This window comes from Perna viridis, chromosome 6 (assembly GCF_037379345.1).
Source record: "Perna viridis isolate PV_CMFRI_1.1 ecotype Kerala chromosome 6, ASM3737934v1, whole genome shotgun sequence".
In the NCBI taxonomy this organism is placed as follows: domain Eukaryota; kingdom Metazoa; phylum Mollusca; class Bivalvia; order Mytilida; family Mytilidae; genus Perna; species Perna viridis.
This window is the reverse complement of record NC_142450.1, coordinates 12,429,846-12,444,615: the sequence shown is the minus strand read 5'-3', so window position 1 is coordinate 12,444,615 and position 14,770 is coordinate 12,429,846. Positions and strand designations below refer to the sequence as shown.

At 33.0% G+C, this 14,770-nt stretch overlaps 1 protein-coding gene across 2 annotated transcripts in view; it reads left to right on the top strand.

Moving 5' to 3' along the window:
* LOC148613688 (uncharacterized) overlaps window positions 1-13,725 on the top strand; it is a 34,428-nt gene extending 20,703 nt beyond the window's left edge. Inside the window, exons 17-21 of one of the 2 annotated variants that reach the window (XM_088587203.1) lie at window positions 2,529-5,415; window positions 6,785-6,920; window positions 7,998-8,171; window positions 8,726-8,817; window positions 10,428-13,725. In XM_088587203.1, coding sequence (XP_088443329.1) covers window positions 2,529-5,415; window positions 6,785-6,920; window positions 7,998-8,171; window positions 8,726-8,817; window positions 10,428-10,536 — 3,398 coding nt within the window. In that variant the 3' untranslated portion in view covers window positions 10,537-13,725. Of the gene's footprint in view, window positions 1-2,414; window positions 5,416-6,784; window positions 6,921-7,997; window positions 8,172-8,725; window positions 8,818-10,427 lie in introns of both variants that reach the window. The other variant, XM_088587202.1, reaches the window with a different exon arrangement.
* Window positions 13,726-14,770: the final 1,045 nt, after the last annotated feature.

The following is a 14,770-nucleotide window of genomic DNA, read 5'->3' as shown; positions in this document are numbered from 1 at the left end:
TTTGCTTATAAGCTTAATTATCTCCTGAATGATATTGAGGGCTTCCGTAAAGGTTTTTAAGATAATTCGTTATTGCTGTTAATTTTTCTAAAGACCATGATTTGTTGGCCTATATAAAGTCTTACTTTTGATTTTGAACTGACCGTAAACATCTCTTATTATGAAGATTTTATATTTAGGAAGTTTAGCTATGTTTGAAGTACATGTATTATTAGGATCTAGGAGATCACTACAGCTGATCAGATACTGTAAAATGATACTGTTGTTGGGTTTCTGAGGGTAATTTTGATGTGAATTAAACTAGGTGCCACGAGGCCTTCAGTAAGTATTAATCATGCGTACTTCAGTTTATAAAAAGCCTACAGACGTCATCCATTTAAGAAATTTTTTAACATTTAAGCTTACAAAGTTCAGTATTTAGGGAGCACAGGGCTCCTGTTTATTTTGTTTCTTAATCTCTCTAAAATATTGGTTTGAAATCAAGAAATTTTCAACTCATCAAGCTTATATTTTACCATGTTCAACTTGAATTGATGCCCATCAATTGTATGTTCATTTCACAGTAGAAAATGTATACCAGATCCTTTCATCAGCATATGATAAAAGTTACAGTGCTTTGTAGTTACAGTCGACTCCACTTAATCGCATATCGCTTAATTGCATATTTCGGTTATTAGCATAATTTTCTCCTGCACAAAACCATTTCCTATTATTCTATTAGGGAAAAAATCGCTTATTTGCATAGTCCATGGAGGTGCATTTCGGTTTATTGCATAGAGAATTTTGCCTCGTCCAGGTAAAGACAGGTTTTCCCAAATTCTATTTTAAGCCTTCGGGTCATAAATATGTCAATCATATTTATTGTTGTAAAAACTTGATTATCATCAATCAGGAGGTGTTAATAATGGATTAAAAAATCATGGACATAAAAGACAATATAAATGATTTCTAATTACATTAAAATAAACAAGCACCTAGGTGAACAATGACTTTTGACGACATGCCGAACATCACCTTATGATGCGGCTTGAGGTTCGGCTTGGGGTATTTTTTGTCCCTATTTAAATTCTTCCGACTACAAATGATTATCAATGTAAATTTAATTTTCTTTAATGAGCTGAACAGTTTTGAGTGAGCTTGGGTTACTAGGCATAAATATCATACGAAAATTAAAAGTCATTCATTCAGTACACAGTATATAGGCCTAGCCTGCCATCCAAGCAAATTCATTTATCATGATAAATAAAGTATGTTTAAAGTAAAAAAGTATACATTTGCTAAAAAGAACATAAAATGCAGTAAAATCATGGCTATCAATATTTTTACAATCACTTCAACATATATATAGCTGTTTGTACCTTAAAGGTATGATATTCTTTCTGGTGTACTCATGATTAGGGCAAGAAAATTTAAGCCATGTTATTGACCATCATATACTAATGTTGGTAGAAAGACTTTACCAAGAGATGAGGGAGGCCATTATACATGTACTTAGAAAAGAGGGTTCTATATAGGTTTTGTGTCAGAGATATAAGTGATGGACAGGAAACTTAAAGTTAAATGTCTTTTTAGTTTACAATGTATGTTGTCATATTATTCTAGTTTTTGTTAAGTATCAAATTTGCTAGGTTTCTACTTTCAACACAAATCCTTCAATATAAACCCTATATATCCCGATTAATTTATTTAAAAATCCCTATATTGTTCCGATAAATTGAAAAAAAAATCCCTATAATCCTACATTATTTAGGCCATAAGTGGCTTGGCACCCTGCTGAAGGCATTTCCAACATTTTACAGTGCCTTAGGTACTCAGTTGAACTTCAAGCATTCATCAGTAGATGCTCTTTTTCAGCAATTGTTTGTATAACACTGTAACAATGCATGATACCTTTACTTACTTGGTTTGCCAGGTGAGTGATTCAAGCGCTTCAGAAAGCCTCTCGTTTGAATGTACCATTTATTCATTGTTGTAGCATGTTGCTTACAGGGTTATGCCATGAGTGATTTCCTTTTTGTTAATCAATAATACTTCTGAAAAATATTGAGAGAAAATTCATTTCTTTGATGTCAATAGTGCTGGATAAAGTTATGACATAATTATATGAAACTCGTGGTGGAGTTAAAAGAGTGAGCATTCTGAAAATTTCAATTTTTGATACTCTTTAGACAATATAATTTAAGTATAAAAAATATATGCTGATTATTTTTAAATTTCATGTTTCAGTGACTAATAAGAGGATTTTTTTGGCTAACCAGATGGATTTCCAAGTATTAAATGGAAGTAAAAATTAAAATTAGTATTACAAGATCACTCCTGGGAAATCCCTAAATAACTGCTTTTGAGATGCTCCTTTTCATTTCATGTGTAGCATGTTAGTGTTGTTTAGATGTTTCCATTCATTTTGCTTTCAGTCAGTAAACCTAGTGGCTTGTCTGATCTAACACACACACCAATGTTACGTCAACGTTTGATGGATCCTCCTCGATTATCTCCTTTACAAGCCTCTCCATCACTTCTACCTGTAGGTGGTGTACCCAGTAACCATAGTAACAGTCCTGTCCAGCCTGTTTTACCTGCAGGGACTAAGTCTAAAGCTCTGCTGCAGGCCAAACTTCAACAGAATCAACAGCAACAGCAACCACCTCCACCGCCACGATTTGTGCAACAGCAGACTGTTGTTCAGCAGGGATGGATAGCTAACCAGACAGTTGGACCACATGGTGCTATAATCCAAGTGTCTGCTGTCAAGAATGATATGATGCCACAGGCTCAAAACTTGCCTGTTGTTATCGAAGGTTTGTCAGCTGACCATCAGAATAAACCAATAGAGACAAAAATGATTAAAAATTTGCTGGCTAAGAAACTACGGCCTCCACAGTCTACTCCCGTTCCAATTTATCCGAAGTCTCCAAAAACTATGGAGCAGACCGGGAATCAAGTGCATTTGTTAACAACAAAAATGTCTGAACCAGCAGTGAATCAGGTTCATTTGTTAAAAGTGTCAGAATCAGTCTCTAATCCAATGCAGTTGCTAAAAGTTTCAGAACCTGTTACTAATCCAATGCAGTTACTGACATTTACTGCTCAACAGAGTAATATGATACAAGGCCATATACAAAACCAACCCATTATACCCAAAGTCATAATACAACAAACATCTCCAGCTAGACCACCAAGTGCTAAATCTCCTGTACCAGCTAGATCTCCTATACAGGCAAAATCTTCTAAATCTCCTTCACGGAAAGCAGAGAAAAGTCCTGCAAAGGCTGTAGAACCTAGTCAGAAACCATCTACACCTGAAGGGAAAAGAAAAGGAACACGCAGTAGTGCTAGAGTTGTCTCTCCAAAGTCTCGCTCCACAAGACATTCACCAAAGTCACCCAAAACTTACGATTTGGATGTTTGTGGTAAAATTGAAAGAGCCAAAGATCTCACTCAAATTGGCATTGAAGCTAAAATAGAACATGTTGAAAATAAATCAGTGAACAATGATCCGTCCCCTGAATGTAGGACTAGTGAAAATCAAAATATTTCACCCAATAGTGCTGTCAAATCATCTCAAGAAATCTCATCTACCTCTCATTTCATTACAAACGATTCCCACCAAACAAGTCTTTCTGAGCTTCATCAATCGTCATCAGAAAATAATACAAGTAACATTGTGTCTGTCAATAACATTTCTACACAAAACAATGAAGAGAAACTAACAAACGGTATTGAAGATAAGTTATTACTAGGCAAAGTATGTGATACTCCCCTTGTCAATGGAGAAGTGAAATCTCCGGAAATAATTCCGTCACCAACAGGACTGTTCAATGGGGAAAACATTCAGAATACTGAGGAGTTAAAACAGGCAATTAACAAGATCGCTGATATCAAGGCTGGGAAACTAAACGGTGCAATTTACCATAAAGTAGATATTGGTCACAATGGAGGTAATCTTGATAACATCATAATGAATGGGTCAGTGGCTGTTGAGTCTCCAGAAAAAAACTCAGTTACAAGTTGTGTTCAAAGTTCTGAGGACAAATCTGAAAAGTGTAAGAATTCTACTAAGGAAAGTATTGAAACTACGAAGGAAAACATACTTGAAAACTGTGAGAAAGAAACACATGATACCAAACAAGTCAGTCAATGTGACGAAAATACGATTCACTATGATGAGAGTATAAATAATGAATCAGATACAGCACCAGTTGCTAATGAAGGAGCTGTCGTAATTAATTCAGATGATATGGCAGTGAATGAAGATGTAAATAAGAAAGATCTTGTCGTAGGAGAGGGGCAACAACTTGTCATTGAATCCAATGGTTCGTTACAAGTTAATGGATCAGAGATAAGTGACTTGTTGGAAATAAATGGGACTGATGCTGAGGAGCCAGTCCAAATGAATGGGTCAGACCCTAATGTCTCAGTGGAAATAAATGGAACCGACTCATTGCTGATGGAAGCACCAGCTGAAACATCAGATATTGAAGTAATTAAAGCTGTAAATTCTATTCCACTAGATACAGATGAAGCACCAATTGTTAAAAATCAGTCTCTGAACTCATCTCGCATGATACAACCAGCATCTGACTTGGAAACAATAGATGCTGTTAATTCTATACTAGAACCCCAAGAAACCAGTGATGAAAGTTATATGGAGAACACGTCACATTGTTACGAACTGGCTGGGGAGCCTTCTGAGGAGGAAATGGAAACTGATGAAGTTATTATTGAAAATGAAATGATGCTTCAGCCGTCAAAACCACCACCTAGTGAACCAAGTAGTACAGGGGAGAATACTCTTGATAGTGACTTATTAATAATCGGTGATCAATCAAGTGATCTCCCATCAGCAATACCTGAAAATAACAATCAATCTGTGCCATCTAATGAACAAAGTGTTGTCATTAATCATTCATCATCACAAAGTAATGAGACTGTAGTCTACCAAAATCCGTCGACGGAGAATCTCCCTGTTACTGTGCAACAGGGGGATTCAGTAGTGTTAATATCTAACGAACAGCCAATAGTAAACATACAAAGTGAACCTATTGTACCAATTAAACCTGAATCACAAAACAAGAACATTTCTGCCCAGTCAGAGAATGAAGAGGCCAGAATTCGTATTACGAATGAGGTCTGCATCACTCGTCATGTGCCTACTCCCGAATCATCACGTGATAATGAATTAAGTTGTGATAGCTTTGCATCTTCAAATACAGACTCTGACAAGCATTCCATGCCTTCACCTGTCACCTCTCAGAACTTTAGTATCATTCAAACCAATGTCAAACCGCGGTCAAAAACTCCAGAAAATAAAAAGTCCAAGAAGAGAAGTCGGAGTGGATCAGGAGATTCACGATGTTCTTCAACTACAACTGTGATACAGCTGGAGTATATGTGTGAGTGGAGTGGTTGTAAAAGGTATGTACTTCCTTATTTTGGTAATTACATGTACATGTAGATTTGAGGAAAAAGAATTGAAATGTTCTGAAATCATGAGAAACTATGGTACAAAAGAACAAAAAATATCACAAAATCCAAGCTGTTCAGAGTTCCCTGTGAAAGTTAAAAAAACAAACATACCAACAAAAGAAACAATATGAAAAGTTAAGAACTGATACTTGAAGCATAGGCCTCGTTCACTGGTAGAATATTCAGTACACTGCCAGTCAGTAGAAGCTGTCAATCAGCAAATTTAGATGGCTACTAGCTCATCTATTGACGGCTTCTGTATTTTGTAAAATGGGTTGAAATTTTCAAAAGTTTACCTGCTACTTTCTCTTTTTTCCCTGATACTTAAAATACTACTGACATTCCTATAAGTATGTAAAAATTCCTCTCCTTTGTCAGCAATGGATATATTGACCACAAACCAAACTTTTATATGTCAGAGTGTTTATACAGTCAAATTGGTCTTTAAAGGGACCTTCTATAGGATTGAAATAAGACAGGTGCATGAATTTACTGCGATGCACAGATTAGCATTGTATCTAATTATTAATAGTCAGTTGAATACGGATATATTTTTTCCTGCATGCAGAAAGTTCTGTCAACATCTGTATATGCCATTAATTGTATTTGAATGATTTATGTCCAATGATCTGTATGTTCTTGGTAGTCTCAGGGTAGTGTGCTTGGCTTAATTGTGTTGTGGGGGGTGTGTTCAATCCTCGACCAAATCTCTCACTGAAGAATTTAAAATTGATAAGCCACTGCTTCTCCACCGTGCACATGGTACATGTATGTCAACCTGGGGGATGATGCTTCTATGAGATAGAAGCTTGCACAGCTAAGAAGCAGCTCAGTATGTTGGTCTAGTTCAAAGCAGGTTCTGTTTGATTGGGCAATCATTCTGGTCCTGAAATGCATGGAATAGTAGTTGCCATACAAGGTTAAGCCATAGTCAATCATATGTTCTTTGTTGATATGCTTGCTGTTGGTGAAAGCAGAGAAAACTCATGGATAGAAAACAATTTATGTATGCAACTTGAAAATTAGGTTTGTGATTGGTTATTCTGCAAACTATAGTCATCAGAAATGCATAATTTTGAAAAAAAGGTTTTAATTGAACACAGTACATGTATATCTGATTTTAAAGGATACATATCCACATGTAATATGGAAAAAAGAAGTAAGTTGTGCATACATACATGTATACCATTTATATTTTGGAGTTTCATCAACATAACTTGTTCATTATGTTTGAAATTAAAAGACCTTTGTAAAAAATGTTGATAATATCATTGACTTTAAAACAGCTACAGTAATCTGATGGTTTTGATTTTTGTAGGTGCTTTGAGAATGCCAAAAGTGTTTACTGTCATGTATATAAAATTCATCTGAGTAGAAATCCTGAGGGTTACTGTCTGTGGGATGGTTGTGAAAAACTTCTACGCAAAAGATGGTCATTAGCAACCCATGTTCAGGTAAAATTAATTTTAGCTTGTTATTTTCTGATCTCTGTGTTCATATGTAGTAAAAGTGAAATGAGATGTTTAATTAAGCACTAAAAATCTACTAGGCTGTACTTAATATGTATTTACATAATTGGAATTTTTATACTTCTAAACCGGATATGCTTCATTATTAGAAAAATTGAAATATTGGTTTGGATAATAAAAATATGATCAAATTTTATTGCAGTAACTGGATCAAAATTGTTTTAATTGATATATGCAGTAACATATTAAAAACCTGACACCAGTGGTTGTGCAGGACACCCAAAGTAGGAATTCAATATTTCTAATTAAGCCCTGCCATTTGAAACCATACTCAAGGATGTCTGAGATTTCTTAATGTATCATTTTCTGGTTTAATTCTTTTTTTTTTCACTTTCAAAACTAAATATGAGATTAATATGCCTCTTCAGAACATCATTCTTGCTGCTAAAATGACTAAATCATAGACAAATAGGAATAAATGGCATTTTGTTTTGAAAGTATGACCATATAATGAATGTAGACATTTCTCATGGCTAAAGTAAGGAAAATCCTTGTCTCAAAAGTATGAAAATGTTTCTGAATGTCATCTTTGAGATTGTCTAGTCCAGCTTTAGAGTATTGAAACTTTATACAGGAACTCAAAAAAGTACTTTTAAGGAGGATGAGCATTTTCTGTAATTCTAATACTAAATTGTTAATGCCTATTTGATAAGATACTAAAATGACTAATGCAAAAAAAAAAAAAAATAGAACAAACCAGTATTGAAATCAATAAATTGGTACCAGTGTCTTTAAAATTGAAAGTGAAGAGAGAAATGTGTGTGTAGAGGTTAGTGTGCCAACACCATTGCGGTATAAAGCTAATACTGCAACAAAATGAATAATTGTAATTACAGTAACTTAAATATATAGCATGACAGGCACAGTGATATTATGGTTTTGTACACAAATGTTGAGTCCTGAAAAAAGATACAATCTGAATCAACCAAGAGGCTATTACCAGGTATGTTCCTTAAAACAAGTGAAGATGTCTTGCAATGCTAATGTTTACTTGTGTTTCAGGATCACCACTGTTCAGATACGGCATTACAGAATGCAGCCATTCGTAGATTTCAAGCTACACAGACTGGTACCCAGGCTCAGAACCCTAGGATACCAGCTTTAGTGTACCCACCTGATGCTGCATGGCAGGCCATTAGAAGATTTACTCCTAAACCACCATATCCAGAATTCCAGGTAAACAACTGTTCCTTGTTAAACTAACCTCGATGTACGGTTGACCTTTCAAGTGCAATATTAACACAGAATATGAGTAGCATCACATTACGCTTGCTGTGATTCACATAAAAAAATTTGTCTCAACTTAGAAACTGCCATTGTTATACACCTACACATAAAGTGAAATTCAGTTAGGGGAACATTGGAATCAACTGCTTTATCCATCTTTTGCTGTCTGTCTGTCCATTATCTAAGTATTTACTATGTAGGCATAACTCATCCTAAACTGTCAAATTAGGTATGGTGTACCTTGTTATTATCATTGTTCATCGTATATAGATTTGCATTTAGGGAGATATTTGTTGCTGAATTCATTAGAACTTCTTATAAACTGGTTGTAACACTTAGTGAGATCTTCAAAACCAGACTTTACTGTTACATTTCTTGTTTTACAGTTAATTTACTTCATATTTTGTCAATTTCTTAATTTTTTAAAAATTTTATTTTGTTGACTTCGTTAAATCATGTGTATAAACTACCATTGATCATCAATTTACTTTCATTTTCAACAGGAACCAAGAGAAGGACCAGTTACAAAACACATACGATTGACTGCTGCACTCATCCTCAGGAATTTGGCCAGATATTCATCATACGGAAGGAGGTAAATAAAGACTTTAAGAGATTTCTTTACTATTATTAAAGTAAACATGAATGCATTTTGTAACCACAGCTCTTCTACATTAGTTAAGACAGAACATTTTTTTTTTCTCTCACCCTTTATATTGAATAGAACAGAAATTTTCCTACAATTATGCTGTCTGAATTTTTTTATTGAAATGATTAAAGGAGAAGACCATGTTATTGTGCAAGTCATAAATATCGAAACTAGTCTTTTAAATGTTCATGAAAATTAAATTGAAACAAAATTATTTCCTTTTTTTAATTAATTAATCACAATTTAAAACTAGGCAATTTGAATTTCCCACGTCTGTGGGTGCCACCATGATCAGTTGAGTTGTGACGTCACAAAGTCGGTTTGTAAAGTGAAAGTAAATAGGTAATTGATTACGATGCCCAAAGAAATCTCAAATTTTGGACTTTTCCCCCATAATTTCAACCCAAAACAAATAGAAGAAGAGATTGAGGCACAACATGTAAGTAAATGTCAGACATCACTGACGATAACCAGGATTTACTGCCAGAAGATTAGTATGTCATAGGAAAATCTACTTCCGAAGAATGTTTGTGTTGCCGGTCAAAAACTTCTAGAATATTCTCTTTTATCATTCCTGCAATCATTATGTTGACAAGACGACATGTTTTGGTGATTAGATAAACAGGATTGTAGAAATATTAATGGAATATTCTTTGTTTACGTATTATTTGCAGTACTTGTATCAGTACCAAACCGACTTAGTGACGTCACGAGCCAATCGGAAGCTTTCGGTTAAAATCAGTAAAGTCTGCTTGTGATCTTCCTTCAGAAAGGAGAGCTCTGCAAGATGGCTATTTACATATATTTCAAGGATTTCGAACTTTGCATAGCCTTAGCATTTTATAAAAGCATATTTTGCTTTAAAGGTTTTTTATTTTTGTTTACGTGGGTATGATTTATCATAAGAGCCAAACTTAATACAAAGGTGGCCTTTCCCTTTAAATGTCAATGATTAAAAAAAAATCCTTTGCTTTAGAAGAAGCATTTGTCATTTCAAGTGCACCTTTGCCTTATAATAGGGATCATTTTTTTCCCTTTTTAGCAGAAGTTGGCTTTTTTTCAAATCTAGATTTTATCATTATGATTTTTTTTTTAAAGATATGTTTAATTCTAATTTTGCTATTTTCTGCTTTTGTTTGTTGACCTGGTAAAATCATCCCTGTTACAAGAACTCTACATTCTTTTTAGTATCATTGTCTTTCTTATTGTAAAGCATTATATTTGCAGCTTTATCATTTTCCATTTTCTTTATTGCCTGAAATTGTCTACCTCAGGCTACTGTTGTGATGCAAAAGAAAATATTGGCAATTTCTTTTGACAACCTTGTATCAGCTCGCCTGATACCTCTTTAAAATCATAATAGGGTCCATTTTGAAAATAACAACAGAACATGACATCTCACCTATCAGGTTGTCTGTGATATTTTCTGTCTCAACGTTGAGCTACCATTGTATAAAACTTGCACTGAAATCTATTTTTAACCAGGATTAGCCTGTATATGCTTATGATAAAACTGCAGTGGTATGAAACTGTTCTATATTTTTTTTTATTTTCAGCTTAATAAAGAAACATGAGTCTCATATAAACTACACAGCAATGAGTGCAGTGGAGTCTTCAACAGCTCTGGCTAATTGTTTATGGGAAATTTTACATGACACTTGTTAATGTTTGTGTGAATGTTGTTTGTAAACAATGCTGAGTTATCCCCCTTTACAATTTAGACTTCCATCTGCAGGCCATCTTCCATAGAAAAGTGGACACAGGATAGGTTTAGGTATCATTTCTATTAGTTCAAATTTGAAAGAAAGAATGAAGTTTTTGTTTAAAGCATATTTCTTCAGGCATATTTGAATATGTTTTTTTATGTGATTATCCTTAAGATCCAGGTTTGAATTGGAGAAAAAAGGTTTTTTTTTCTATTGTAATAGGTGTAGCTCAATACCCTATAGGAGAGTTCGCCAATCTCATTAGTGATGTCATATTCACTAATTTGCATATTATTGAGTGTCAAATTGGTTGGCAAATAAACAACTAAATAAACATTTGACAATTTCATGATTAGAATCCCAATTTTCAAACCTTTTTAACTTTTTTATTTTATATCCAATTTTGGTTCTGTGAAATGTTTCATTTAGATAAAATAATTCATATTATGTTTGTGAATTTATTACCGTTTTACTTGAAAAAATAAATTTGTGGTGATATTTATATGTAAACCTCTATTTTTGTATAAAATTATAATTAAAATCTTATGTACATATAGTCTAATTACTGAATATTTATTTAAAAATTCCATGTATAAAAAGAATTTATTTGCAATGTTGGGAACCAAAATAATTTTTCAATTATCTTTAAAAATGAAAAAGCTATGATGATTTAAAGTTGATACCCTATGCCACTCGATGGATTTTTTGCCAACCAAAACCACAGGTTAGTGATGACATCACAAAGAACTCTCCTGAGTTTACTGTTACTAATTATTTAGCAAAACTGGTATTTACCGTGGGCTATTCCAATTCATGAAGGTCAGAAGTCACAGTCAATGAACTGTAATAAAGTTGAGGGTATGTAGTGTAGGTACATGTCTATATTATGATAACCCTGAATGTTGAATACTGTCATTGTACTTAAACTTTAATTAGTGGGTAATTTTTTTGTGTGGTTTTTTCGAAATTTCAAATCAATGAAAAGTAGATACAGTTTTTCTACAGGACTTGTCAATTTATAGTACTAACCAGAAAGTGTCTAGCAAGACAAGTTATCAGTGCTGTGTTCACTCATTTTGTTTCTTTTTGTTTTATTGTTGTGTTTGCTAATGGGTTTTGACACAGTTAAAATACATATGGGTATACATTTTTTTTCTAATTGTTATCTTATGAAAAAGTAGCAGTTTATGTTGTAAAAAATATGGTAGATTTGGTCAAAGAAATTATCTAATATAGTGAAACCTGTCTATACCAAACCTCTTGTGGACATTTAAGTACTTCTCCATCTAAGAATCAGGCAAAATGTGTATAAAGGTGTAGTACATGAAGTAAAAATACACAGAGATTTTACTGCACTCTCCAAGTATTTATACTTCATAACCTCAAGAAATAACTGTCAAAGTGTTTGTAAAGTTTGCCTTTTTTAAGGTATTGATAATTCAAATTAAGTTGAAATCCACTATGGAAAAATGGCAGGAAAATTTTCCCAAAGTTTTTATTATATAAGCAGTCAAGAAATATCGATATCACCAATGCTTCAGGATAAATTTAAATAACTTTTCAGTTGTTTTCTAGATGTTTTAGAATATATTTGAGGCAAATAACACCAAATTTAGAAAAATGATGTGCCACTCATTGCCTGATTCTTACACAGAATGGTACTTAAGTGTTTATTTGGTTAAAGCAGGTTTTCAATATAAAACAGGTTCAGAATCGATTAAAAATTTTACCTGTAGTAACTTTGGAATATGTCTGGTTTACACGTTTCTGCTGTATCAGGATTTTGTTTGACAGGTTTCATAGCATTACAGATCAAAGTATCAGCCAATTGTGAACTAAACATTGATTAATGCTGATTTTTAATTTTCGTATACAAGAAATATCAAAGGAAATATAAACAAGCATTAGAAATGTTTTATTTTTGGCAGTTTTAATATTTTTGGTAATCTTTTTTCTTGAATTTTGCTTTTTTTCTTGAAAATATAAATTAAAAAATAACTGTGTCCACTTTTCTTTTTGAAGATGTCACTTAGTGGTGATTTAAGTTGTATCAAAAATTCTGTAGAGTATAGTTTCCATCTGGTATTGAAGAGAAATATGAATTGTTTTTTTTTCTACTACATGTATTACCTTATTGTCAAGGTCTCAAGTGAATTGTTAGCATTTAGAATATATTTACAACTGAGAAAGAAGATCCTTTATTTACTATGTTTGAAAGAAGTCTAGCTTGTACATGCAGTATGTTTTCTGTGATGAAACAAAAGAGGCATTGCATTCACAAATTTCTTAACAAAAGTGGTACATTAGATTTATTTTTTGTCAAAAAGATATTGAATGTGAACAACAAAATACAGCTATTGTCTTATTTCAAAGGTTATTATGAGTTTTTATCCACCTGAAAAATGAAAATTGACCGGAGTCTATAATCGATATGAAATTTTAAACCCTAGGTTCATAAATACTCATTCATTTGAAAAGATAATAAATGTTTCAATATCGTTATTTAGAATACTCTAAGCATATTGATTTTTGTAGTATACTCATTTTCGCTATTTTTGTGGTGGACAGATCAGGGTGAAAATCGTACCCATGAAATTATTTTGGAACACTGAAATGCTAATTTTTTTATTTTTTTTTTTAAACCATGAAAATAGATTGAATATGTTCACCTGACACAATAGGAGAAAATTAGCAACTGCAGAAATTAATGTTTATGGTATTGATTTTGACTGTGAGGATAATATTACTTATTTTAGGGGTTTAAAATGAATTTTTATTGACCTGCAAAAATTTCGAACCTATACTGGGGAAATAGTCTCTATGGAATATTTACAAGGATTAAAAACCAAACTTTAAGGTATGGATATATAAGGCAGCATGTGTATAGATGCGTGTAAGGTCAAAGGTCAAATGTTGTTTCGTTTTTTTGTTTTGTTTTTTTTTTTGTGTATGAATTCAATGGTTTGATTGTTACCATAATTTCATGTGCTGGCATATATCTCATAATTATAAGTTTGTATGATGAATGTTACCTATTTATTGTAAAGAGGAAATGAATTTTTTGCATTTAATATTCTATCAGATTTTCATTGTCATTTTTCCATATGTGAATAATTGAAAATAAATCTTTATCTGTATTTTGTACAAATTCTTTGTCTTGAAATTATTACAATTTTTGAGAATCATGTTACATTTTAATTCTGTGAGAGGTGGTAATATAGCATATCTGTGTCTGTATGTCAATGAACTTTATTCATAAAAATATTGGTACTTCCTGTTCTTGGACAGTTACTCAAAAATGCTTCCTCCAAAATTGCTGAAACTAAGGGAAATATTGTAAGCTCCCTTAATGTATATCCTTTTTAAAAATTTCAGTATTTTTGACTAGTCATGAAAAAAGAAGTGTTTTTCCGGTTTTCATACTATAACTTGAATGAGCTTGCTATTATTTTCATGTAATTAGGGGAAATGTCATTTTATTTCTATTGATGTAAACTCCATTTAGGCTTCAGTCCAGTTTTCAAATAGGTCAACAACGAGGGTAAAAAAAATTGTGGACACATAATGGTATCATGCAGTTATCATCATCGTCGTTGAAGGTAGACACTTTGTATCTGGTCAATTACTTCATTATAAGTGTATAGATCTATACGAACTTATACCATAAGGTGCCATGGTACAAAAGGAAGCATGGATTGATATTAGGGGTTGTGACTTGATCTTCATAAGAATTAAGGTGCCTAAAAGATTCCAGAAATACATGAAATTGCATTATCATGATGTTTGGAAAATAATTTGATTGAGAATGAATCCCTTTTAAATTGTACCACATGGTGTCATTCCATATAAGGAAGGCTGGGGATATGACTTGAACCATTTATAAATTACAGGCCAGAAACAAGCATTTTCATGATGTTGGGATAATAACTTTACTATAAGTCAAAAGAATGTAACAAACAAAATAATATGTATATAGCAACAACAAGAGTAAATGAGCAACTCTGACCACTAAAACATGGAGCATGGACCAGGTGCACCAGTAGGGTAAGCATCCTCTGCTTTTTCTAGAAACATCGATTGAGATGGTCATAAATAGTCGGGGGTTTGAAATTGCACCAAAGATACCATATCCCCAATTGAAGGCTGGGATCGATGAATTAAACTCTTAATTCTTTCTACATTTTATTAAATGA